This window comes from Ochotona curzoniae, unplaced genomic scaffold, assembly GCF_017591425.1.
Source record: "Ochotona curzoniae isolate NIBS_2020 unplaced genomic scaffold, NIBS_Ocur_1.0 scaffold_3835, whole genome shotgun sequence".
NCBI lineage: Eukaryota > Metazoa > Chordata > Mammalia > Lagomorpha > Ochotonidae > Ochotona > Ochotona curzoniae.
Window position 1 is genome coordinate 18,270,652 of NW_024467114.1, and position 27,255 is coordinate 18,297,906.

At 39.7% G+C, this 27,255-nt stretch overlaps 1 protein-coding gene across 1 annotated transcript in view; it reads right to left on the minus strand.

The window, feature by feature from the left end:
- Positions 1–27,255, minus strand: part of POU6F2 (POU class 6 homeobox 2) — a 400,555-nt gene that overhangs the window by 222,592 nt on the left and 150,708 nt on the right. The window contains exon 3 of the mRNA XM_040964984.1: positions 1,207–1,298. Coding sequence (XP_040820918.1) covers positions 1,207–1,298 — 92 coding nt within the window. The remainder of the gene's footprint in view (positions 1–1,206; positions 1,299–27,255) is intronic.

The following is a 27,255-nucleotide window of genomic DNA, read 5'->3' on the forward strand; positions in this document are numbered from 1 at the left end:
CAAAAGGGCAGTTCTTGGCCTGCAACATTTTAAAAATCGGATTTGCAGGTTCAAAGTAGGCATGCCCCCTCCTGTGTATCACAGTGCCACTGTCCTTACTCTCCTGGGTGACACCTTACCTAATTTGGAGGCATTTGTACATGTTGCTTGCTCCTTGTATGTTCACAGGCAGAAGTGTGCAGGTGCACACATGCTCACACACATCCAGGCATGATGTGCCAAGAGTAACACTATAAAGGAGATGGCACGTCGAAGCCTGTGCCTAGCTTCCTGGTAAATGTCTAGGCTTTCCACAGAGCCCTGCAGGTTTTGTGTCCAAAGCAAGAAGTTAGCTATGCTCTCAGAGGTGTGTGGGATTTAAGCCCTTGGGGACACTTTGTGGCAACCTGACCAATAACATCAAGAGCATCCCAAGATTTAAGCTAATGCGAAATGTGCCTGACGTACTGAAAGAGATCAACTTCCAGAAATAATGGTACCAAAAGGAAGAGAGATGGCCAAGTCTCAGCTTCACTTTCAAAAAAAGTAGGGTGAAGTTCCAAAGCTTCACACTAAACAGAGGTTAAAACCACAAAAAGTTCAGCCTTTTGCAATTGTGTTCTATATCTCCATTAACCCACTCCAGGCTGCAAAAAAAAGAAAAACTCAAATATTGCACTTTAAAAAATAATGAATGTATTTCTTTATTAATGCAAGAGCTATGTGTGATGTACAGTATTGTCAAACCCAATAAGCTGAACTTGCATTAAAATTGCATTAACTTTTTTATATTAAATCACATCTTGTATTTCAAAAATGGCTATAGTCAGGTTGAAATAACTTAATTTTCTTCACACCCTAGTCATTAAAGTTTTACTTTCTAGAAAACTGCCTGATAACCCACAGCACAGCAGTGGTACTTCACCAAAAAAAAAAAAAATGTATTTATATATGTGTGTGTCTGTGTGTATGTATACATATATACATATGTTTTTTCCAAATGATTAAAAGCAACATATCCTTTAGGAAGGGAGAGGCATTTATAAGCACATGTTTTCTTGATGTTACTTAATAAAAAATGTAGGCCTATAGCTTCCCATACAAAAATTAATCACTATCTTTGCTCTGTTGGAGTTCATTGGATTTAGCTCACTATTAATTATCTGATTATTTATCTGGTACAAGCACCCTATGCACAGCCGGATAGATCAGTTGAGATGTACTGACCTGTGGTCCAACAGGAAATGAGGGATGGGTCTGACTGGTCTGGTGTTGGTCAGGAGGGCCCGGCTCAGACAGGGCCGCGTTTCCTCTGGCCCCTGGAATTCAAAAGAGAAAGACTCCCTTAATATAAATAAGACCCTGCCTGTGAATTGTACATGTATTGTCACAGAACCTTAAGGCACAGATAACATGAGAGTGATTTATCAGTAGCTTCAGTGCTGGAATCACTTTGCCCCATTCAAGTTAGCCCAAGTCATTACAAGTTAGAAGCCTAGAACAGCGGAGAAACTAATGGTATTATCCATTGTGTCAATAGAATTGTATTACACACCCATGAGCTTGGTGTTCACTGGTATATCTAATGTGTGGGAATGACAGACTTAGGAATAAACAGCCAATCCAACAATCTAAGGACAAACAGCATTTCCTCTCGGATATGAGCAAGTCCGTTCATTAGATCCCCTAACATTTCCTCCCCAATCACTTTCATTTTCTATTCCTTTCTTCATTCACCTTACAGACACCGAATCTTAGAAACATGAAACAATAACAGCCTCCTCTCTTAATTTTATCTTATACTAGACCAGAAAGAATATTGATCTTTTTCAGCAAGTATTCTGGATGTTAACTGGACTAGTAAGAATTCCATCCTAATGCCAGGGATCTCCACTACACTAAGCAGACACAGCTTCCTTCCTTTGCTGGAATCCATTGGACAAGGGATGAAACAGACATTTCACCACCAGAGTAACTCAGACTCTTCAAACACTATTGTGTGTGTCTGTGCTTATTTTCATGTACTTGATTCCAGAAATGACAGTGGCAGGAACCATAAACTCATGAACCAGCAGAGTAGCAGCAATTCTGGAAGGTTGGGTGCTTCCGCTTTCTTGGAACTTTCTCATGGGGTGGGTGAAATCCAATTCCAAATGAGCTTAACAAGATCCTCTTTCCTGATGCTTGTCCCATCGAACAGCAAGTGGAAGACAATTCAAATCCTCTTCACTGGAATGCCATGAATGACACACACACAAGATACGATTCTGTCACAGTTATAAATTTTAAAGAAGGTATTATTGGCTCATTTAAAACAAATTCTTCTATACAGCCTCCAAAGGGACAGACTTATAAATAATGGAAATGTGGAAAAAATGCTTCAGCACATTAAGCTACAAATAAAATTGACTGCTACATATTATTCAATTGACTTCTATCTCCACAGTGATGTGTCAATCATAACCGCATTTTATAATAGGATTAAGCAATAAATGTGCAAAGCCATTATGCAGAAATCTGAAAATCTGATTAATTTGTAATATTTTTTGGCGCAGAAAGTCAGGAATGGACATTGCTTGGGGAATACTTACAAGCATTCTATCGAAATTTCTAAATTGATTTGGAACGAACTAATAAAAACACAGACTTGCTGACATTTTTATAAAGTGAATTCTGTCAAAATATGTTTGGCATTTTAATGATCGCTGTCATTTAATAACAAGGGGAAGATGACCTCTCACAAGGTGCCAACAATTTCCCTGTAATGCGTAGAAGACCTTTCTGCTAAATTTTTTATATGCGATTTACTTATGCTCAGAAAGGCATTTTCAGCTGGAAGGTGTCTTGCACAGTGCGCATCTCAGAGCTCCAATCTTACATATCTGGGTCCTATTTGGTTGTAAAATCCTCAGCAGAGCTTTATGCACTTGGAAGCGTTCCCTACTTCCCAGAATCATGACTGGCCAAAATATTCATTCAGTAATTTCTTGGGTAATCTGTTTGCTTCCCTATACCTGCCAGATGTGGCACTTCCCAAAGGTGTCAAGAGAATTTTACAATTCTGAGAAAAGCAGAAAAGCCCTTTGAATCATTAAAAAAAACAAAATTTCTCACTCTTTAGAAATTTCTATCCTTTTCAAGGGCCTTCTGTCTCTAACTCTTTGGCATGTGCTGGACCGAAGTTTTGGCTTGGTTCCTAATGCATGGCACTGGAGTGTCAGGTTTAGTAACATGCAGGCACTTTGTCAACAAGACTACTATGTTGTCCCTGCGACTTTTCACAGATTGCATTTCCTTACATTTATTCTTGGTCTCTTTGAAGCCCTCACTGGGGCTCAGTACCTCATTCTGAGAGTGGTTTATTTGGAAAAGTCATGTTCAAGTCAGTCCGTGGCAATTCCACACAATTTCACGTGTAAAATGAAGTCTTTCACAGGCTTTAGGAGATTATGTCTACTCTCCAACCCAGGATCAAAAAGTAATGATTCCTCCTAATGTGCATCTCCATCTCCCCCCACACACATACATCACACTTAACCTCAGAGAGCCATGAACTGATCTGTCTGGTCAGAAGGAGGCTCCCCTATCAGGGGCTTCCTTAGAGCCAGAAGGGGAGTCCAGCAGGCAGAATGAAGAAATGACATTGGTTAAAGGCTACAGAGAGATTTGAGGCTATACTTAGCCATATGCTAACAGATCATTTGAAGGTAGATGGTTATTTCCATGGCTACTGGTAGGAAAGCACACATGTAAGTACGTTGGGTGGGTCCCTTACCACCAAGAGCCTGGGAAATACATTCCATTTCTGGATACCAAGGAATTCTAGGAGAGCTCTTTGGTCCATTTTGTAGTCAGTAGCCTGTTTATTGCGTAGTAGACAGCATCTATGAGCACCACAAGCCAGGAGCTCTGTAGGCATTTTATTCAGATCTTCTGAATATGCACTCAGAAAAAAAAAAAAAAAAACCCAGAAGTTTGCCCTGTGATGCAGCAGTGGCATAATTTCTTTAAGAGTGATATTGGCACTCACCTGACTCTGTCATTGAACATCCACCCTGAAAATGTCTTTAAATTATTAGCCGCTTGGCAAATTCAGCCTCACTTCCAATTTAGAAATTACAAGCAGTTTGCTCTAAGGGGAAGAAGCAGGCACTCTTCTCTGTTCACTTCTACCAGTTAATTAAATACATGAAGGCAAGCTTGTTTTTCAATGTCTTTATGCACAACCATTCTCTTATGAAAGTCAGGGATAGTAACAGTACCTCCCCTCCCAGAGTTGCTGTGGTGAAGATTAAATGAGAGAATATAGATGAAAATGTCTTGAACCAGTACCTTCTTGCCCTTGAAGTACCATTTGTTTTGATTATTACAACTCAATAAGATCTTATTTGTATTTCAACAAATATTTCATTTGTCCATAACATTCAAGCCAAATCACTTCATATTCCAGCTCCAGGAAATGTAGTCCTCAGTCTCGTACGCACCAATTATAGGTGAGCAAGCTGTGTATCCACCATTCATGAATGTTTAGAACTAAATAATTGCATCTTTGACAGTCTACAGGATAAGATGAGCACAAATTCGGTTTTCTTTTAAAAAAATCTATGTAACTATGGCATATATTTGACTTTTAGTCCTTTTTTAAAAAAATGATTTCTTCATCTATATTTAAAACAAATTTTTATTTATAAAAAAACAAATTTCAAGTATTTCTTATATAGTTTTAAGATGCCCTTCATCCTTCCCTCCCTCCTATTACTTTTACAATGACATACTTTTAATTTTCTTTATAATTTCAACATTAACCCTCCACTAAATATTCAGTAAGAAGTAAGAAAAAAAAAAGCACTGCTCCAGTAAGAACCAAATCTCAAGGTGTCAGTTTTGCTTATATACATTACATTTTTATACTCTATTAGTTACCAAAAATTAAGCAAAACATGATATTTGCCTTTTAGGGACTGACTTCTTTCACTAATCACTGTGTTTCTTAATTGTATCTATTTTGATGTGAAAGAATTTCATTCCTGTTTATGGCTGAGTAATATTTTATTGGTTATCTTTTCTCTATCAACAGGAAATTGGTTCCGAGATTCAATAGATACCCAAATCCTCAGATGATCAAGTCTCTTATAGTAAATGGTTTAGTATTTGCATAAAAGCTATTCACATATTCTCAATTAAATTTCTAGATAACTTAAACAGTATAATAGAAATGCCGCATTAGTGATTGTTGCAAAAGTGTTTAGGGAATAGTAATAAGAAAAAAGCTAGGCATATTCAGTACCTTTTTAAAAAATATATTATCTCTTTGAAGTTGGCTGAATTCGACTTTATGGTGCTTCCTTTAGTCCATGGTAGCATAATCAGGAGATATGGCAAAAGCAGTAGTAGCAAGAAATTTCCAAATTCTTACACAGACCCTGGCTTAGCCCAGTGGTCTTTACCTAAGCCTGTCAATCATTTGTGTAGCTTGAGCCAAGACCCTTGTTCCTAGTGAGGTCACTGACAGCACATCATGTTTAGCTGTTGCAAGACCCACTGTGTTGGAAGACCAGAGGCTTATGTGCTGCCTGGCAGGTGTTACGTCTTATCTGCACTAAGGATGTCAGAGCCAGTTAGTTTTGTGAACAGCATACAGGTCATCTGGGCCATCCAAGGCTCCTCATCTGGAACATTCTTCCACTGTAATCCAGTTTGCCTTGTGATTTAGCAAAGGGAAGACAAATCTGAACCAAGAACCATCTCAGATGTAAATTTTATTATGACTTGTTCATAGTTCAAAAAATGTAAGAGATGATTTAAAAAGTATAACAGAATTCAAAATAGCCATAGGATACAAGTTAACACTCTGCCGATAGAGGGAAGCTTGATTTCAGCTTGTTATGGACAAGGTAGAAGTTAAAGTTGATTTGGAATTTGAGAGTCACACTGACCAAAGCTTGATTTTGATTCTCAAAACGTCTGGGTGGCCAGAGGACACTGCTTCCTTCAACACTGCTGCCTGTGAATGCCTGCCCCCTGGAGGGATGGGGCAATGTTTGAGTGAGAGGGTGGCAGGGAAGCCTCCCGAATTCCAACCTCCCATCCAGCTCAAGCTCAGAGTTTCTGAATCATAGTTACCATTATTGTGTTTCTCATAGCAAATTTCTTGTTTTGCAAACCCTTTCAAATGTTTGTTTAGCAAAAATTATGGGCTACAGTGTGATACACAGATATAGCAGGCACTGATTAACTCAGTCCGATGAGCATTCCCTTTCAATGATACTACTTCATGACCGGAGGTTTGGTGCTCCTTTCTTTTGTTTGTATGGTACACACTAAATTATCAAGAATTAGTCTCTCTACATTGATGCTTAAGAATGAAGCTGGGTTTTTTTTCAGCCTCTAACAACCACCATTCTGTGTCCAGATTGAGGTACTTATTTTTAGCTCCCATAAATGAGAGGGGGCGTGTTATTTGTTTTATCTGGTTCATTACACTTAATCTGCTGGCTAGCATCTCTATCCTTTTTAAAAAAAAATGTTGTTATAGTCAGTTTTTGTTTCAAACCAACCTTTGTGCCTCTGAGTTGCTCTACAAAATAGGGACCCTAGAGTTTTGAATTTTGCTTCAGTTTTTGAATTTTACTTTTCAAAATAAGTTCGTTTGAAGAAACAAAGCATTTTTAATCTGGGAGGGCATACTCCTTGCTGGAGACTTACCCTACCACCTTTGCACATGGTCTGAGGGCCACAGCAAGCAGAGAAGAAAACAGAATTGCAAATATGAATTGTTCAGCTCAAATCAGTTCCACTTTCTCCCATATGCCCACCACCCCGCAATGCACAGGGCAGAGGATTCCCTTGGTAACAACCAATGCATTTTTAATGACTGGGTTCTTGAAGATGTCTGAGTTTGGAATTCTGTGCTCTGTGCATTAGCACAAACATAATCATGTGAAGGTCACCAAGATCCCTCAGCGTTAGCTGGTATTCACACTTTTCTTACTCACTGTTTGCGGTTTGCACTGGTGAGTGAGGTGACGCAAAGGTTACTTATTATAAGATGGACAGTTGAGTGCATTATTATTTCATGTTGGGCAGGTGAACCCCAGCTAAGCAGGGCAGAAGGCCCCACTAAATTAAACTTCTCTTTCCTTCAATTTCTTCAAGATTACTAAATGCCAAGGAAGGAGGCTAGGTGTCTATAAAATCTTTTCAGAGCCACTGCCACTGTTTGCCACTTTTTATTACCAGTCAGGATTTCTTTATGATACTGGCCACACACATATTTATAAACAGCACAATCTGCAGACCTTTGGGGGAATTCAGCAATGTAAAGAAATAAGGCTGATTCCATAAGCCATTCTTGAAAATCAAACATTCATTAACACACAGGAGAATTTCTATGTTTTGTAAATTATGGCATCGGGTACTTCTAATTTCAGCACGGAGACCTGGAGAATGGAAAATGTCTGATGACCTTAATGTGAAAACAGTCGCCTTTATTCTCCCAGCAGGGCAAGTCTGCTTTTTTTGAGTGAAAGATCTGGATCCTCAGGGTTCTAAGTGCTGATCTTTATCTTAAGCATGCCTGAAGAGTCAAAGGAAGATGTGGATCATTTCACTGAAAGAGAACAACCCTACCATTTCCTTATTTGAATAGCTAAATAAGAGAACCAAAATCCTTCCACAAGTGCTTTAGTTTTATATGTGTGCTATGGAAGAGCTATTTTTTTAAGATTGTTTTTTTAAATTTTTATTGGAAATGCAGATATACACAGAGGAGGAGAGAGAGATCTTCTGTCTGATGATTCACTCCCCAAGTGGCCACAATGGCCAGAGCTGCATTGATCCAAAGCCAGAGGCCCAGAGCCTCTTCTGGGTCTCCTATACAGGTGCAGGGTACTAAGGCCTTGGACCATCTTTGACTGCCTTCCCAGGCCACAAGCAGGGAGCTGGATGGGATGTGGGGCTGCCAGAATTAGAACCAGCACCCATATGGGATCCCGGTGCATGTGAGGCAAGGACCTTAACTGCTAGGCTACGGTGCCAGGCCCTAGAGAAAGGTTTAAAACATTTTTTTCCTCAAAATTTATTAAATTGCCCTTCAGTCTTCCTTCAAAAATTTTTTTAATTATGCATTTTCACATCCATGAAATGAAACAGAGCTAAATTCCTATGATATACAAGCCAATGAAGGCCTTGATCTCTTTAACTGCTTCCTTTCCTTTAGACAACTGAAAAAGAATTGCCAAACATATATTAACAAAATTCCATGACAACCTGCTGGCAGAGAGCTTTGGAGTAGTGACTGCACCTTGAGCATTGTGGTCTGTGCACAAGGGAAACTCCTTTCAGGATGAAGCCTCTTCCAGCACACCTTCACATCTCTGGGATGGCTCTGTGCGTTAGCATGTGTCTGTGTACACAGGCATGTGAAATTATGTACATACTATGGTGAGTTGGCATTCTTAACATGATGAAGTGATGTCTCAAAGTGAGTTGAAATCCGCCAAATAGAGATTTTTAAGTAATTTTTTATTTATTTGAAAGATGAAAAGTGATGGTCCACCCACTGTTTCATTCCCCAAAGCATCGGCAATACTGAGGACAGGGTTTGGACCAGCCTAGAACTCAAGTCCAGATCACTCCCATGGGTGGCAGAAACCAATTGCACAATCCATCAACTACAGGGTAGACACTGGCAAGAAGCTGGAATCAGAAATGGAGCTGGACTTGAACCCACGCACTCTGATAAGGAATACTTGTGCTCCAAGAAGTATCTTGGTAATTACTCCAAACATGTGTCCCTAGGTGCAGATTTTAATGCTTTTGAAAATAGCTTGATTTCTTCTCAGCTTAAAAAAAAATACTGATACAGAAAGGGTTCCCATTTTTTGGTCGACTCCCCCAACTGTCTGCAATCATCCAGACTGGGCTGGGTTGACTCTAGGAGCCGGGAACATAAATCAGGTTTCCCAGTTAGGTAGCAAGAACCCAAGTTACTTGAGCCATCACTGTTGCTTCTATGGTTTGCACTAGGAAAAGATGGAATCAAGAGCCAGGGCCAGATATTTACCCAGGATGCAGCGTCTTACATGGTATTCCATTTGCTTGGCTAAATGCAATGGAGTTTGTCTAACTTAAAAAAAATTTTTAGGGGCTAGTACAATGGCTCAATAATGTCCTGGTTGCTTCACTTCCCATTCTGTCCCTTGCTTAAGGCCTTGGAAAGCAGCAGAGGGTGGCCAAAAGCCTTAGGACTCTGCACCTGCACGGGTGACTCAGAAGTCACCTGGCTTGTCCCTTTCAATGCACTTCTCCCTGGAAATGAGCACCTCCTCTGACAAGGTCATTGCTAGGGACAAACCTCAACATCACACTCCTGTCTCAAAAGAGGCCTTTTCTCTTCTCTACCTCATAGGATGATGGTACTCCACGAAGAAGGTGGTGCCCATGGCTTATGTCCCTTAATGCAGTCACCTTTCATGCTTTACAATGGTTCTACTCTGTGCCAGGACCACTCTATGCTGTGCAGGTCTGAGTGTGAGCCAAAAATGTGGACCCCTGCTCTGGGACTGGGAAGGTAAATAAATGCCTCTTGCTCCATTGCAATCCGGCTAAGATTACTGAGAATGAATGTCAAGTCTGTCTGGAAAATGATCAGAGTTGTTAAGTCATCTTTGAAATTCTGGTTCTAGTTTAGCTGAAAAGTACGAGTTTTACAGATATGGAGATGAAGCTTGTAAAGGGAGGGAAGCTTGCCCACGTTTGCTTGTCTAATGGTTGGTGGTTCTATAGTTCAACTATGGTCAGAGGACATTGTTCTCTCGCAACAGGCATCCTCAAGCCCTCTTCTAGTAACATTCTGGATTACCTTCTATTATCTGCAAAGCTCTCTTTCAACTCAAACAGCCCTAATACCAAAAGCCTTATTGTTTCTTATTTCTTTTATTGTTATCAAATTTTATTTAAGGGAAGAAAAAGTATGCATGTGAGAATACACCATTACCTTCTGGTTTACTTTCCAAAATGCTGGCTCCAAAGCCAAAGCCAGGAGCAAGCCAAGATCTCCCACATGGGTGGCACAAACTCACCTCCTGGAGCCATCACCTGATGCCCCCAGGACATACAAGAGCAGGAAGCTGGGATTAGGATGGAGCTAGGGCCAGAACTCAGGCACTCTGATACAGAATGCAGGCTTCCAGTCCATGTGTTAGCTGTTAAACCAGACCACTGGCCCCTGATATTTTCATTAGGCCTCAGTCAATCGAGATCCTCACCTGTATGACTCCACAGGGGAACTTACATCCAAAAAGGAGACAGGGGTCAGACAGAGTCCACTACATCATAGTGATAGAAACCCAAATTCCTGGCTCAGAGATTGGTTTCCATGATATGAAAACCTCTGTGATACACCATTCTCTTCTCTTCCAAGACCTTAGATGCATTCCAGAAGTCTGAGCTCCTCACAGTCTTTCAGGAGCAAGAGGCTTTTTAATGCCCGCTCCCATTCAGAGGAAGAGATTCAATTTGATGAAAATCTCCCTGCTTCATTATATACTATCGTGTTCCCTTCAACCAAAGATTGTTTTGAAGCAGGTAGCCACAGACACTAGGAGCTTCACACCAGCATGGAAATAACTGAGGAATAGCATGCTCACCCTTTTCTTCCTCTAGGCACAGGAAATATTTGGCAAACACCTCTAAAATGGTTCTTATTTTACACAAATAATTCCCCTGCTCAAGCCATTTTTTAAAAGCCAATGTGGGGCCTGGCGTGGTGGCGCAAGTGGTTAAGGTCCTTGCCTTGCACACCCGGGGATCCCATATGGGCGCTGGTTCTAATCCCGGCAGCCCCGCTTCCCATCCAGCTCCCTGTGTGTGGCCCGGGAAAGCAGTCAAGGACGGCCCAAAGCTTTAGGAACCTGCACCCGCGTGGATCGGCGAAGCACCGGTCGTTTCGCTCACTTGGGGAGTGAATCATTGGACGGAAGATCTTCCTCTCTGTCTCTCCTCTCTGTATATCCGCCTTTCCAATAAAAATAAAAATAAATCTTTAAAAAAAAAAGAGCTAATGTGGTTTCACTTATAGATTTCCAAGAAATAACTTGTGCTGCTTTGCACATATTATTTAAGTGACTCTTGCATTGAACATATTAAGTGTTTACAACTATTATATCCATTGCTGTAAGAAACTGAACTTCAGAGATCCGGGCACTGTCAGTTATGCATGATGAGAGAGTAGAAGAGGACTCTATCCTGGACTTTCTGATTGATGGAAGGCCTATATCTTAACCACAAAGCTGCTTTATTGCTCAGATATTTTAAAATCGCCATTATTTATTGAGTAGATACTATGTGCTATGTATTAAGTAGATACACAATGCTCAGTATTTTTTCCGAACCTATTCTTGACAGAAGCCTTGTCTTAATAGAATCACCATTCCTGTTTTGCAGATGTGGAGACTCAGGCAAGATAGGTTAAATAACTCACCTTAGTGAATCAGACTGTGCTCAGCACCATTCAACTCCAAGACTACACTAATTATACAAGCACTCAATGAACACGTACACAATAATGAGCAAAACCATGAGGAATTCTGATTTCACATCTTTTCTTGTGCATTTCATGAATCTGGCTTCAGAGCACTCCACACGCCCAGTGGTGGAAAGAGAGGAAACTGCAGATGAAGGCAGGAAGGTAACGGTGAGGCTCTGCCATTCACACATTTTTTTTTCTTTCTGTGCTCCATTTTTTTTTCTTTTCAGGGAAGACGTAGCCAAATCCCTAAGAAGTAAGTATCCTTAGCTCTTGAAGACAATGTGAACATATGCTGAACAGTGGTGGCAGGCTTAGTGGAGGGCTCCCAGTAGTCAAGATAGAATCCCTAGATCTGCAGCAGGGCATCACCGGGGACCTTGTTAGAAAGGTGGACTCCTAGATCCCAGTCCACCTAGGTGTCAGATGCTCCAAATCACGGTGCACATTGTCCCCACCTCCCCGGATGATCCTCTCCCAGTGAAAAGTGGGAGAAATACTAACCTGAGTTCCTAACTCCCTCTTTCATTTTCTCTCTCATTCTTGTTAAGTTTTCAAACATAAAGGCATCTAAAATTCCTAACATATCAGACATGTGTGGGACACTTTTAAATTCTATTCTTCAGAAGTCAGGATTAGGGTGGAGTGACAATGTAAAGAAAGAATACATTCAAAGCGAATATGTTCAATTCCAGGGATAACTCTGGGCCACTTCTCATCCCACACAATCAGGTGGGAGGCTCACAGCAGGAAGAGCTGGTCCCCCATTCTTCAAGGGAAACATATTTATCCTCTTTAAGACAACAAAACAGACACCAAATCAAGTGCAATATCATTGCTCTGTGATTTATGGCAATTTTCCTGGCCACTTTCCCCTTCCATATCCATATCCTCACCTTTCCATTTGTAACAATCCAAGAAGCTAAGAGTCTGGCCTATCCATTTCAGTTATTTGCTCTCAGAACACTACATTCTTTGTGCAAAAGTAGTCAGAGAACAACTTTAAAAGAGGGGAATAAAAATTTTAAATCCCTTAAAGCGGAAATAAAGCTGCATTTCGACAGACACTCGAAAAGGCTAGCATTTGCAATCATTCTTGCGTACAACTCAAGATTGGTGAAAGTAGGGTCATTTAGAAGAACCCAGCAAAGGACAGGAAGGAAATGCTCCCAGAGGAATTACATTGCATGAAATTGTAGCATCACACCTCGTTAGCAACCCTTACAATGATGGAGCCTCTATAACAGCACGACAAGGCAAAATGGTTCAGGAAGGGAAGGATGTCACACGACTCACTGTAGAAGAAAAAAATCACCAGGAACTATCAATGATTCTTTGAAAATGGAATGACAACTATGGCATCTCTAATAAGATGTAGTAGGTCTCGGTTATGAAAACTCAAATTAATATCTCATCCATAGGCTGTTGATTGATAACATTTCTGCCATCTGATAGTTGGTAAAAAAAAAAAAAAAAGAAATCAAACAGCTGAACAACTGATCCAATTCATGTGTCTGACCATTTTTCTCTGATTTAGTCTATTTATTTCTTAGCATTACTGTAATTGAAAAAGTAGCTATTGCTAAAAGATGCTATTAACTTGAGTGCATTCATGGAGTGTTATATCACTAATAGACTTAGGTCAGATTCTTTTATCCTTTTAGCAGAGCATTATTTTGTTGTCCTCTTGTTCTGAAGACTTAGTTCCACTTAAAGTCAAATAGAACAAAAGCTTCACAGAACTTATTCAGGTTATTTTTTATCATGATTTTATCTTTGCCCCATGATATTATCAAAAATGTAACATTTTTTGTCTGTTCTATTACTGTGTTATGGGGTGACAATGTAAAAAAAGGATACATTAGAGATCTGTGTCAGATTTCTAAGTAATTTTGTTTATTACACATGACTTGAACCCTGATAATGTACTGATGATAATGTGCTGAAGTCAAAATAGTTTTTAAATCTACTTCTTGAGTTTATATTTGACTCAATAACTTTAAGGTCAAAATTGAACTAAGAAACAAAGCAAACTCCTAAATATATTAGCAAAAATGTGCCATGTACAGCAATTCAAAAGTATATAGCATGTTTTCTCAGAATTATGCATAATTTATGATCTACTGAGAAAAAACACTGACAATTAAATCATGACATGTGACTGCTTTATAACAAACATTTCAGTACTCATTCACAATCTTTATGTTACATTAAAATGTGTTGTGGAGAAAGCCATTTCTCTTAGGATGAATCAAATATATTAGCATTCAGTACTTGTTGACCTTTATATAATCAGTATATTATAGAATAAGAAATCAGCAGTAAGAAAAACTGGAAATTTTACAACCATGCTCTGAATATCCTTACAATTTGCTGTTAGAATTTGTCTGCTGGTTTACACCCCAAATGGTTGCAGTGGCCAGAGCTGAGCCAATCTGAAGCCAGGAGCTCTTTTGGGGTCTCCCACATAAATACAATGTCCCAAGACTTTGGACCATCCTCTACCGCCTTCCCAGGCTACAAGCAGGAAGGGAAGCGGGGCAGCTAGGATATGAATTGTGCCTCTATGGGATCCTGGCACATGCAAAGCAAAGATTTAGCCACTGACCCATTGTGCAAGGCCCCCAAGCACCTTTTTAATTGCTATGTTAAATATCTGCCTTGTGACTGAATATTTCAATAATTTTTTCTGGAGAATGTAGGGGAAACAAAGCCAGGCTAAAAACTATTCAGCATTTTGGGAAAAAACCCAAATAAACAGTATCAACGCTTGCAAGCCAAGGATAGGTAAAAATTTGATCCTTCCGTGGTTAGGTTAGTACTCTTGTTTTTGTAGGTGTCTGGGTGGATTGTAGATAGGATCCTAAATTTGTTCTGATCAATCACAATCGGGATGACCTTGGCTGAAGTTGGATTGTTTATAGTCAACCGGACATCGCACAAAGACCCCAGGTTACATAGAAACATCAAGCCAGCTCCTGGGAGTCCAAGACTGCTACAGCCTTTCTCAGAGTATGAGAGTACTTCAAAACAAAAAAACTCATGGAAGAAGAAATCAATTGATGCTTGTTCTGATGCAAACAATTTTGAAATCTGTGCATATAGCAGGATCTTCAAAAAGTTCATGGGAAATGAATTTTAAAAACTATGCACGTATTTCAAGGATTTTTTTAAAACTAAAATGTTCTAATTTTACTTTTCCCATAAACTTTTGGAAGTATTTGCATGCAACTTTCTTCTTGAGGGCCGAAGATGGACCATAAATCAGATGGGAGACAGGCTTTGCTCTCTAATGTTAATTATAAATCTTTGCGCAAGGAAAAACATTTGGCCATGAAGAGCCTTCTCTTTGAAGCACTAACAGCAGAACATCTGATCAATTTCTGGTTGGTCTGACAGTTTCATCTGTCAGGTTTAGGAAGCGTAGACTGGGTCTCTGAGTGTAGACTTATTCTGATCAATAGGAGTATGGTTGTAACAGGATCTTTGGGAAAATGTGACCATATATTCCCAAATGGCTGATTTATCAAGAAAGTCAATGAGAGGCGGAAGCAGGTGTGTTCAGCTCTTGGAAAATCAGATTTATATGATCCCACAACCAGAATAAAAAGAGAGCCCATGTCCTTAAAAAAAATTACCTTAACCCCACATGTAGAGTCAGACTGACATGGCTTTTCTTTTTTGCTTCAACACATGCTGCCTGTTGGGCTCTGGTTAAGTTACTTGTCGATCTTACATTTCTTCAATGGTAAAATGGAGGTAATAGTATCAGTACATTATAGTTGTGAGACTTAAGATTACTAAATAAAAAGAATCCAGCACTGTGCCTGGCATTTAATCAATGCACAGCAAACCTTGACTGTCAGTGCCAATTATTATTAGAATAATGTTACAAAAGGCATTGATGTTTAACTGTGTGATCACGAATAATTTGGATAAAAAGAGCAAAATGTTAAAAAAAAATATGGTGGTCACTGAGGATCCTAAGGGACACTTTGGATGAATCTGTGAAACTCAAAGATCCAGGCAAGCTAATGAACAATTAATTCAGGTTTAGGCAAAAATCGGGAAGACTAGGAATGAGGAGGATTCCTAAATCTGCAACATCTTGAAACTCCCGTGCCCTTGTCCAGTGTTTAATGGTACCTGTGCTACACACCAAAAAATGCAGCATTTTCCCTTTGAAAAGCTCCTGTTCTTAATGTCATTGTTTCAATAGTTTTTCTTCATTCCAATCACAGGTGCTTACAAAGAGTATCTGTTCTTGTCTCTCAGCTTGACTCCGAGACAGACAGCAACCAAATCCCAGATTCTTCCTAAACTACTGACAAGGGTCCCCTTAGTTTGCTCTGAGGGTGCCCTTTGGGACTTTGATCACAAGCACAGCTGCTCAGTTGCTAACCTAGCCTGTCTTCCATCCATCTTATACCAACCTGTAAAGGCCAGCGCAAGGCCCAGAGACAGAAAACTAAGTCGAAAGAACCGAATGGTCAGGATTTTCAGCGGAGTGGCCAGGAAAGGGCATGGACCTGCGCTCTGCCAGTCAATGGCAGATAACAGTCTGGGAGAAGGATCCCGCTGGCACATTGGTGCCTCAGACTGAACAGCCGAGCTCAGAGGTCAGATCACCTATCCCACTACCTTTGAACAGGGGGAAATACTCAAGCCAATTGCCATTCTTGCTCAGCTCAGTGTTGTCATCTGTAAAATTGAAACAAAAATGGCAACTCCTTCAGAGAGCAAGGATTAAATTCTCTAATCCACATGAACAAATTACATAATCACCCTTTTTGGTACATAATAAACACTCAGTAAACTTGAGTTTTCTTATCGTTTCTTACACAGAGAGGCAGACAGAGACCACCTAGGCTCCTCCATTAGCAGATGTGGTACACAGCAGGCGTAGGAAGCTGCTCCTTAGCTGCCCAATGTGACAAGAGGCTGGGAATTGGAGCAGCAGTCTCAAACTGCCTCAGTGCCTCAGGGGTAGGGAAGAGCCCTCAGGTGTGTCAGAGGGACACAGAGCTGAAGCTAAAGCAGAACCTGACAGCATCTCCCCTGGTGGTTTGTAAGGGCTCTGGCAGGGAGAAGCAGGAATGACAGGCCCTGTTCAGTGGTTCAGACACAGGGGAGGTAGGAAATACCCATAACTGTGTGCAAGCCACGGTGAGAAAGGAATAAAAAGCATTATACTTTTAGCATCAGAGGTGTAGTGCTCAGACCAGTATCTAATTGTGATTACTTTAAATTAGAATGATTCAGTTGGTGCCTAGGAATCTGTGCATGGGCTAAAGTGGTATCTGAATGTGAGCCCAAAAGGCACTGGACTCCTTAGTAGAGTGTCAGCTCAGATGTATATATAAAGTAGATTCTGGAAATAAGGATGAGCTAGGCTGCAACCATGTGGACGACGATGATGTCCTTGTGGCCAAGCAGGTGGCCCGGTCTGCATTCTGTGTGTTGCTGTAACAGCAGCTAATTTGCTCTCACCCCACAGCAGCCCTCTGGTGCCTGCCCTGTGCGAGAGCTGTGCTTGGAGATTTGGAACCCCAACATCTGGATCTGGGTTTCAACTTCACGGCTGACTGTGAGCTGTAACCTCCTCATCTGAAAGTCATTCATCCATCTGTTCATTTAACAGGAAATTTGCATAATTCTTACGAACTGGGGGATACTTTGCAAGACACTAAGGATATATAAAAATAATGCTATGTTGCCAGACTTATACTTACAAATTAATCCACTCATTCCCAAGAATTATTTCCTAAAAGATGTTGCTATAAACTCACTGAACCTCTGAGGCTTATGGTCTAGCAAGGATGCTACACAATACATTAACAGTTAAAAGAGTTCGTTAGGGAGATCATTGGGGCAGGTTTCAAGGAAATGGAAAGTGAGCGCTAACTCTGAGATATCCCTCTTTGCTTCCACTAGTTGTCCCATCGAGAGAAGAAAATTGGGAATAAGTGATTTTGATAAAACTTCCTTTGTGACATACCCATCAAACTGTTAAAGAAACAGAATCTTGAGTTTAAAATCCTAATGGCTTTTACAATTAAAATAGGAGTTTAAAGGTTTGAGACTTTAAACCCAACTGTCTACAGTGATAGCTTTCCTGGCTGTCATGTTAAGGAAGGAGGGAGAGTAATTTAGCCATACTATTTCAGACCAGGCCACCCCAGGTTACCCACTGTGTATCTTAGCTAGGCTGAGCCTGTCCTTAGTACACTGTTGGGGTCTGGGCCACCTTTCCTGCCCCACCCCACAATCTCCTTATTGCACAGCTATCTTAATGAGTTCACCCTGAATGCATCACAACTTCCTTGGGTAACAATGGATAAATAGCAGCTTGAGAAACTTCAGGTCTATATTATTTATGAAGCTGCAATTCTCCTGTAAATAACCCAGTTGTTAAAATGATATGTATCTATGTAATTGAGTCTTCTGTATACAAATAAATAAGACTTTATTGCAATGTCAGAAGTTAACAGACCAGTCAATAAAATCAATGACTCACTTTTTATTGCTTATATATCTAACTTTTCCCCACTTTTCCTATGTCCTCTGTTTGTTCTGGTTACATACTGCTGCTGAAAAGAAAATACAGCTCTTGTGCTACTGTTTATTAAATGGTAGGTGAGGGGAAGTTGGTAAACAAAGAGAGAAAACTCCCACAGCTTCTACCAACCCAATATTTTAGATTTCATATATATTTGCTTATAGAAACTAAATAGGGCAGGAAATGTCTTGTTTCTTGAGTGGAGATATTTTGCAGGAGTTCCCCACTGGGAATTACACACTAAGAGAGGACCTTCAGATCATTACTTCATTGTCCCATCACTGCTGTCAAAGGGCCTGCCCTGAGCTGGACCGCACCATTTTGCTACTGCGACTGATTGTGTCAACACTTCCCTTGTAAATCCCTAATACTGAGAGGTGGGTTATTCAGCTGGAAAATGTGCTATGCATAAACCTTGGCTTCTACCATCCCCAAAGTGGGGAAGAAGCTTATTTGGAATGGGTAGGTTATTTTTTTTTTTAAAAAAGCAATTTGCTTAATTGATTTGGCCCTTGTTGAGCTCACTCAAAAGGCTTAAAAGGACTGCTTGATTTTTTTTTGTGCTTATTTTTTAAAAAATCCAATTAAACAATTGGCTATGATCCAGATTTTCCTGTACCTGAGGGGAGAAGGAAAAGGATAACGAAAATAGAGAAAGAGAAATGAGCAGATTGGGCACTCTAGTATTTATGAGGATTCTATTGCTTTGCAAATATGTCCATGATTTCCGGATTCATTTGCAAGTACTAGCTAGTCCTCTCCCATGGAATAGATCCTTGGACTTGTCCCTTCTCATTGTCTTCCAAAACTATATTCAGGCTCTGAATTTCAGGCTGGTTGCAGGCATTAGGGGAGTGAACTCATGGATGGTCAGTCACTCCGTTCTGACTTTGTACCTTCTAAATGAAATAGAAGTTTAAAAAAAAATTACAACAAACAGAAACACACAGAAGTAATCTTTTGGAGAAGCAGCACCTACAAGGCTTGATAGGAAATACAGATATTAGTCTAAATTTACCCAACCTTAATCAGATATTTTGAATGCTGCATTCTTGTGACGAGTGAAGAGCATATGCGAATGTTTGGTTAGAAATGGCATAATTCAAATCTGCATACTGCATTGTCTGTCAAAATGAGTGATATCCATTATTGTGTTTCATGAACAAGGTCATTTTAAAATTTACTCTTTATAGGACTGGAACATTTACAAGAGCTTGCTTCATCAACAGGACTGGAAAAAAAATGTGAGAAGTATTGGTCTACAGGATATGTCACATGTTGTCAGCCCAGTTTCCAGAAACTGACTTTCCTGATAGTAATATCAGACATAATAAGTGTGACATATCTATGGGGCTTTATAAGAGGTGTTGATACCACCAGATGTTCAAGAAAGAGGGGACAAACCAGAGACAGCCTCAAGAACGCTCAATAAGCAGGGAGGTGGCACTGAAAACCAAGAGTGGATGAATCTAATGAAAAGGGATTAGAAGAACAATGACTTAAGGACCACAGCAAAAAAAGCAGAGACCAAGAATTCAACAAAGGAGAAACTCTGAAATGAGACAAGAACCCAAAGAGCTCACCACTGTCCAACAACCATCAGCAAAAGGATTTCCCCCACCCCCAGGCTCTCCTAAACACATTAGTGGGATCAAGTCAGGGAAGAAAAGAAAGATACTCACTAAAGTTTCTGTTAACACACACTAGCATTTATAGTAGTATTTTGAGAAGCTTCACTGGTGTAATGGTGATGGAGACTGCTTTATAATTGAGTGGTGAGACATTTAGCAAGAGAAATGTACACTATAGGTTTCAATAAACAGGATAGATTAGCATGAATTTTCAACTAAAAGTTATGTCCTATTAACAACAAACAGACATCATCATTGGCAATCAGCCCTTCAACAAACAGAATAGTAATACATAGAAAAATTGAGTAAGATGGTGATAAGACTGCTTATCATATATTAAGGGTAAATACTATTTCAAGAAATTTTGTTTTTATCTGTGTATCATATATATGGGCATAGTGAATTCTAATGCAAAATGTATTTTATACTATGAATTGTTGAACTTAAAAACTGAAATCCTTTGGATTATAAAGTAGCAAAGATATTGTAGAATCAAGTTATTTGTTTTTGATTATTTTAAGGAGATAGACACTAGGTTCTTATATAATCTGAGTAGGAAAAAATAGTTAAGGGGGAAATAGTTAAAACTATTTGTGAAGAAACAAAAAGACAAGAGATAGACTCAGAGCTTGCATGAGGAGCTGCAATGAAAAATTATCTTTTGGGTGTTGGAAGGGAACAAGTTTTATGGAGGAAGTAAAAAACCTGATGACTTCTATTTTCTAAGGGAAAGAAGTCAGATGCCCACTGTAAGAGCTACGAATAGTTTTAGTTTGAAAGATGTGATTGGTGATGTATCATCCAGCCCTTAAATGGAGTAGGGGCAGGAGTTCTTCGTGAATAACTTGACAGGACTGCTTAAAGAGACTGGAAACCACACATTTTCTATGGCTCCAGTGTACGTTATGTTTGTGCAGTGAGTTCAAAAATGGCAGTCTAGCAGACAGTCACATTCTCATTTCTAGAATAAACCAATGTCCCCACATGCAGGCCGAGAACATAAGGACAGAAGAAACATAGACAGGACTCTGAAGTGGCATAGAGTGACACAGAGGCAAGCACATCATTTTCAAAGTACACAAGTTGTGGGTAACAAAAGAGTTGGACAAGAGAGCTCATGTTTGCAGGAATACCACTGGGGTTGAAGAGAGTCAACAATCTTTAGATAGGAAAAGATGTGGAGCATTGCAAAAGAGGGGTGTCCTCAAACAAATGTAAGAGAGAAGCAATGGTGTATTAGCAATATTGGGGATGTAACAATAATTTCCTTATGATAGCATAAGTGGACAGGAAGGGTTCTTTGTTGCTTAAAAAGATGGCAAAGAGAGCCACACTCACAGAGAATAGCCACATTTCAGATGAGGCCAAGAGTCAGAAGATGCAAACCAGTCAGTTGTTGTGACCCTGGAACAGATGCACACTAGAACTGCCTGTAAATTATCCTATAAATGTGCTGCCTGGACCTGGCTTGAGTAATTCTGCTCCAATGATCTGGTTTGGTACATAGATAATAGCATTGGTTGAAATATTATAGGTAAAACAGACTCATAGTCAACTGAGAACTATGGAGGCATCAGTGTTTATGGAAAGGAGTTCTGGAAGGCAAAAGGGAAAAGGTTTGCAGAAGGGTCAGCAGTGAGTTGTTGAAGGGAAAGCTAAGTCAGTACTGGGATCCAGTGCAAAATGAAAAGGCAGGACCCCTTGTTCAAAAACCAAGGGTTTCAAAACGGTGATATAAGAATATTAAACAAACAAGGAGCTCTTCTGTGTGAATGGCCCTGTAAACCTACACTGATCCCCCAATGAGCTAGTCCTGAACCAAGAAGACAAATGACTGAGAATAAGTGAAGACATGAGACTAGAACTTCCCATATGATTCTGGGCTGGAGTCTTTGGTGTAGGAACATTGAAATTGGATGGAGACAGGAATTAGTGCCCAGGGCCTCTGGTGGTTTCATTTGTATTTTGTGCATAACCCAGTGGAGGGTCTTGCTTGCCAGATGAGTGACATTGAAGCGCTTTGCCAAATAGCAATTCTACTGTCCTTGAATCAACTCAAGAAGTTTCCATTGGGGTTTCATGTGGAGTGTTCTACCTGTGTTTTATGCCTTTTCCCTGGTGACTTTTTAATTATCCAGCATCTCATTAATTGTCCTTGATGGGCCCTCTACTGAGAAATCACGTTACTTTCTTTTAGTTCTCGGCATGCATGGGCACACACATGCGGGTTTATTTGCTTCTGTCTTTGTGTTGTCTCCTCCATTAACAGTTACTTCTCCATTGGACTAAAAGCCATTCTACCTCTCTAGCCTCCTTCAAACCTCAGCTCACAATGTATTCTTCTGGGGAGTTCTCCATTACCAGCCCAACATCCCCCAGCTCACCCTCCTTCCGCTGCTATTGATCCCTTTACAATTGGACAGTGCTTTTAATTTTTCAAAGAGCTTTCACATACATTTTCTCATTTGACCCTTACAACAATCCTGTGAAGTAGGTAGAGCAAGTATTATTATCCCCATTTGGAAGATGGAGAAATGAAATACGCCACACTTAAGTGGCAGGCCTTAAGTGATACGATACATAGCTGCTCAGAGCCAGAACTGAATCCTGTCTGCTTCACGCCAGCCCTGAATGCTCTTGCTCACAAGGGGTGGTTTTAATAGGGGCCATGTTCATTTGCTACTCTTGATCATATGTTCTGTAAACAACGGTCATCTTCCTCTTTTGAGCCCTTCCTGCTCACACTGGCACCTGTGGGCCAGCAGTGACTGCAGAGTCTCAGCACTCCAGACATACTGAAGCAGAAACCACAGTGCATGTCCATGCATGTGTGTGTCTGTATGTTGCATGCACATGGGCACTCTCACTGAATCCCATGATCAGAACCTTAATATCAGATTCTCCTTGGACTTAGCAACGTCAGACTCTCCTAAGCATTTGGCACATACTAATTCTACTCAGGACACTTCATGACAGGAGGAGGGTATCTCTACCTTCTGCACTTTACAAAGGACAAAAGCAAGGCCCTGAGAGGTTAAGTATCTTTGCCTGAGCTTATGCAAGTGGCAAGACCTGGGATTTGAACAGAGAGAGTATGACCCCAAGACAGGTGTTCCCAAACACTGTATCCTTCTACCACCATGATAAAAAGAAAGAAGCCTTTCCTCTTGTCATTTGGGATCATTTCACAAATTTTCACACTGTCATGGTAGCAGTGATTTTACTTTTCTGCACTGACCACTTTGTTATAATAAAGTGGAATGTGTAACAATTAGTTACAATGCAATCATTGCTTCAGCTACAAAGAAGCTGGTGCCTTGGAACCATTGGCTTCCAGAAGAACTCAGAGCAGAGCCTGCAGATGATTTATAAATCATATTCCTTCAAAAGAGAAAGAAGTTGTGATTCACCTAATAAAATTCCATTGAGAATGCTATCTCCGCTTGCACACTTAATCTGCTTGTGATAGGTACAGAAATAAAGAAATGCTTTAATAGGATGAAAGTACCTGGGGAGGGACAACCTTCTTACACCACAGTCAACAGGCAGGAGAGCGACTAGCAGTAGATACAGTACGCAAATGAGAACACCTTCTAGAAGGGTCTCAATAGAAGTCAATTTACTAGAGAGAAGACAGAATAGTTCTCTAGGAACAACCACACTGTGGGGTCTTGTCTTGGGTAGGGCCACCATAGTTATAGGCTGTCTTCTCTGTTCTTGCCTTCATTGAATTTGATTACTATGATTCTGTTGCTTTACAAGGTATAACAATTTTTCATAGACAGTTTTCATAGTTATCAAGATCATAAGGTTGTAGGCACATAAATGACAGCCTATTGAATTTCAAAATAATTCATTCTTTCTGATTAGGCTGTTCTTTCCAATTAGGGTTTCTGCATGGGTGGTTTTAGAAGTTATGATTATTTTTTAAACACCATGTAAGTTATAATGTTAAAGATTACATCTGTAATCAAACTATAAAATGTACAACTCAGTGACTGGTTCTTATTTGACAAACATACAAATGAAAGATTTTTCATGGGAAATGGGTGGGAGATTGGGGCATATAAAACAGAAGATGATACAGTTTCTATGTTTAAAGAGAGAATACATGTGGTTTAACTGCCATAGCAGCCCCACATTTTTCTAGATTATTATCACATTTGTTTCTGAGAGAAATTATGGCTCAAAGGAATGTTCATTTTATCTTTAACATCACATATAATGAGATTGGGAATCCCTTGCAATGCCCAGATTTTGCCTGTATGGATGGTTAGTCAGTAGCCTCACCAAATCTTTTCTGGTGTATTATCTTCTGCTCCACAGAGTGGACTAATGAGGCAGGAAGCCAGAGAAAGCTTTGCTCTCTCCAAAAAATGTGTCTTTGGTCATGCTGCTCTACAAATGTGTAGCTGATCATAAGTTTAATATCCTGGTTTTTAAATGCTTGCTTTGATTCCCTGTTCATTTATGAACAAAGTAAAAAAAAAAAGAGAAAACCTTACCATGTATCTTTACTTAGCCATAAAGAACATACTCCCAAAAGCTCAAACATTAAAAACGTGCAAACAGCCATTGAAAACACGCTAATAAATGAGCACAAAACACTGAGCAGGATAAACCAATCAACGAGCCCTTAGTGTGTTAATACCCAGGAACATATCATAGTCAATGAGCAATATTAAAACACACTAATTTCATCAATGATGGAAGGAATAGACATTTTCAGAAACAAAAGACCAAAAATGCATCTATGGTTTACTCTTGCCAGCTTATACTTCTATACCATGCAAAGGTGCTATTTGTTAGAAACTATGCTTGACTTCCCACATTTTTCTGGGATAGGATTATGCAGTCTGACCCCTGGGGTCTATCCACATGGAGTCAAGGCAGAAAGAACCATCAGTCAGTCCTGAGATACTGAGCCCTGTGATAAAAGTGACGTGGTATGGCATGCTCTGTGACTATACCCGGATGTTCAGGGGTCTAGGTGTAGCAAATGCAAGTGAGAATTATGTCATTTTCACTTGGGATGGATTTGTCTGGCCATAACCCCAGTGTAGATTGATGGGCTTCCATGTGGTTTTGAAAACAGGCTTGATTATGTCCACCATATAAAAAAATCGTGGGCTAATTCCCAATTTTGAGTACTCAAGAACTGATCCAGAGAGGCAAGCCACCTATCTGTGTCACATTTCAGTATGTCCTTTGAGAGCAACGAGGGTTCACATCCAGTAATTGTAATCTGCCTGGAGAGGGCTTTCCTGCTGCTCAGCAAGTGGCAGTCTTTACTAAAATGTTTGTGCTTAGAGAAGGTCAGATACAAAGAGTTTGTGATCACAGCCAGGATTCTTTTCCACTCCACTGGAACAGAAACATCTGCACCCCCATTTCCCAATGGATCTGTGCCAGGAGGTTTCTCACTTCATCTGGCAGAAGTACCCATTCACATACATTTGAACCAACATCAGACACAAGCCTGCTGGCTCAGAAATCTCTGCCAAACTCTTTGTTTCACCCAAAGTATTAAAAGTTGAGAATGGCACAATAAGCTTGTATCTCTCCACTAACCCCTGCGAATGGCTGAGAGGAATATCACGCAGAGGCTGCACCGGTGTTAACAACTCCCTGCACTCCCATTCTCCAGTTGGAGCAACTCAGAACACAGTACACACCGTGCCCACGAGGATATTGCACTCAACCTTGCAGAAGAACGCCCAACATCAGGCAGGGAAAAGGAACATTACCAAGACAGAGTCTAATCTGATATTGAAGGTCTAATTTTCATTGTCCATAAAACAGTTAACAGGTTAAATACTGAAGAGTAAGGAAATAGCTGTGTAAAGTTTGAAATACATTAAATGCAATATTAATTTTTAAAACCAGGCTTCTGTAAGGCTTATAATGATACTAGAAAGTGTGATCAAATATTAAGTGTATACTATCACTTTAAATATGTGAACATATAAATGACCAACCTCAGTCTCATGAAAAATGTTTATTATGGAAAAATAATGCATGAATCTGAAAGCAAAACTTGAGCCAAAACAAACCTGTTTTAACTTCATTGTTTCATGAACTTTAAGTTACTTTCCTATCTGCAAAGAAAATCTGAATAATAGCCAAAACGTTAGCAAATATGTCTCAGTAAAGATGAAGTTGGAATAATTGTTTTTAAATTAATTTCCTTACATGTTTGACTTCTCAAAGGATTTTTTTTAATAAAAATAATGCTTTAGCAAAGTCAATCAAAACCTTTTTCAGTTGTTCTTTTTCTTCCCTGCTGCTGCTGCTAACAAGTGAGAACTAAGAAAATATAAAAATTGCCCGACAGCCCTTCTTTCCACCAGCCATGAAACAGTTTAACAAGAAAGATAAAAGAGGGAAAAGGCTTCTGTCTTTCACAGGTCTTAACACCTGACCATGTCAATGATGTCAGAGACTTTCAGATGAAGACTGAACTGATGCAGGACCAGGGAGGGACAGACTGAAGTCCCTGCCTAGACAAACTCCCAGGAAAAAAAGAAACAGTGATGGTGATGGAGGCCTGAAGACCCTGAGATGTGGATTTCTTGCTGCTATGTATTAAGGATGGGCATTAACTAACTGAACAATTATTTGTTTCATAACTGATTATTTTTTAACCCAATAGTTTTGTTTCTTCCTTTCTTGACTAAGTTGGGAGAAATGGGGGACAATTGTAACACTGAGAGATGCTTGCCAGAAATGTGTAAGAAACACCTGAACCTGAATAACAGAAACTTTATGATTAGAATGTGCCCTAAAACTTACAAGAGCTAGGGACTCTATCTTCAAGTGTAACCACTATAAAACATACGAAGGAAAACTTTAAGTTTTTGGTTGATAACTTTATACCAGGGCTTATAGGATACAAGCATACTCTAAAACACCCCTTACGTGTAACCTTCATTTTCATTGATTCTTGCTACATACTTGCCAAAATTAATTTTAAATATTTAATAATTTCATAGGAATCTTAAGAGTCTTGGATTAGTAAAGTGAGGATTAGGCAGGTCTTCCTGTACATTCTGTCTCTAATATTCTTTATCATGAAATATATGATGATATTATAATGAAGTGATATGGTGGCTTAAAGTGAGGCAAGTGATAATCACTTCCCTTGATTACACAATTCATCCATAGTACCTAGACCTAATGGCTTAAGCAGCATTATCATCACTGGCTAAATACAATAGGTAGCTTGCCTTGGTATTTTCTGATTTTTTTAAATTTCAATTTTTCTCTTTAGAAAGACAGGCAAAAATATAAGAATATGCATTTTTAGCCTACTCTACAATATGCAAACAATAGTAAGCAATGGAAATACACTAAACAAAAAAAAAAAACAAAACAACAAAAAACCACACACACAGAGCACCCAAAAAGGATAATTTATCTACTGTAAAGCAAATGCTATTTTATTCTGAACACTCAACCTTTATTGTTTTTAATTTACTGTCCCTTGTTGGATGTTGCTTCAAGTCATACATCAACTGGATTTGCTAGAAACTCTAAGTGTCTTTAGTTACAAGCTGAGC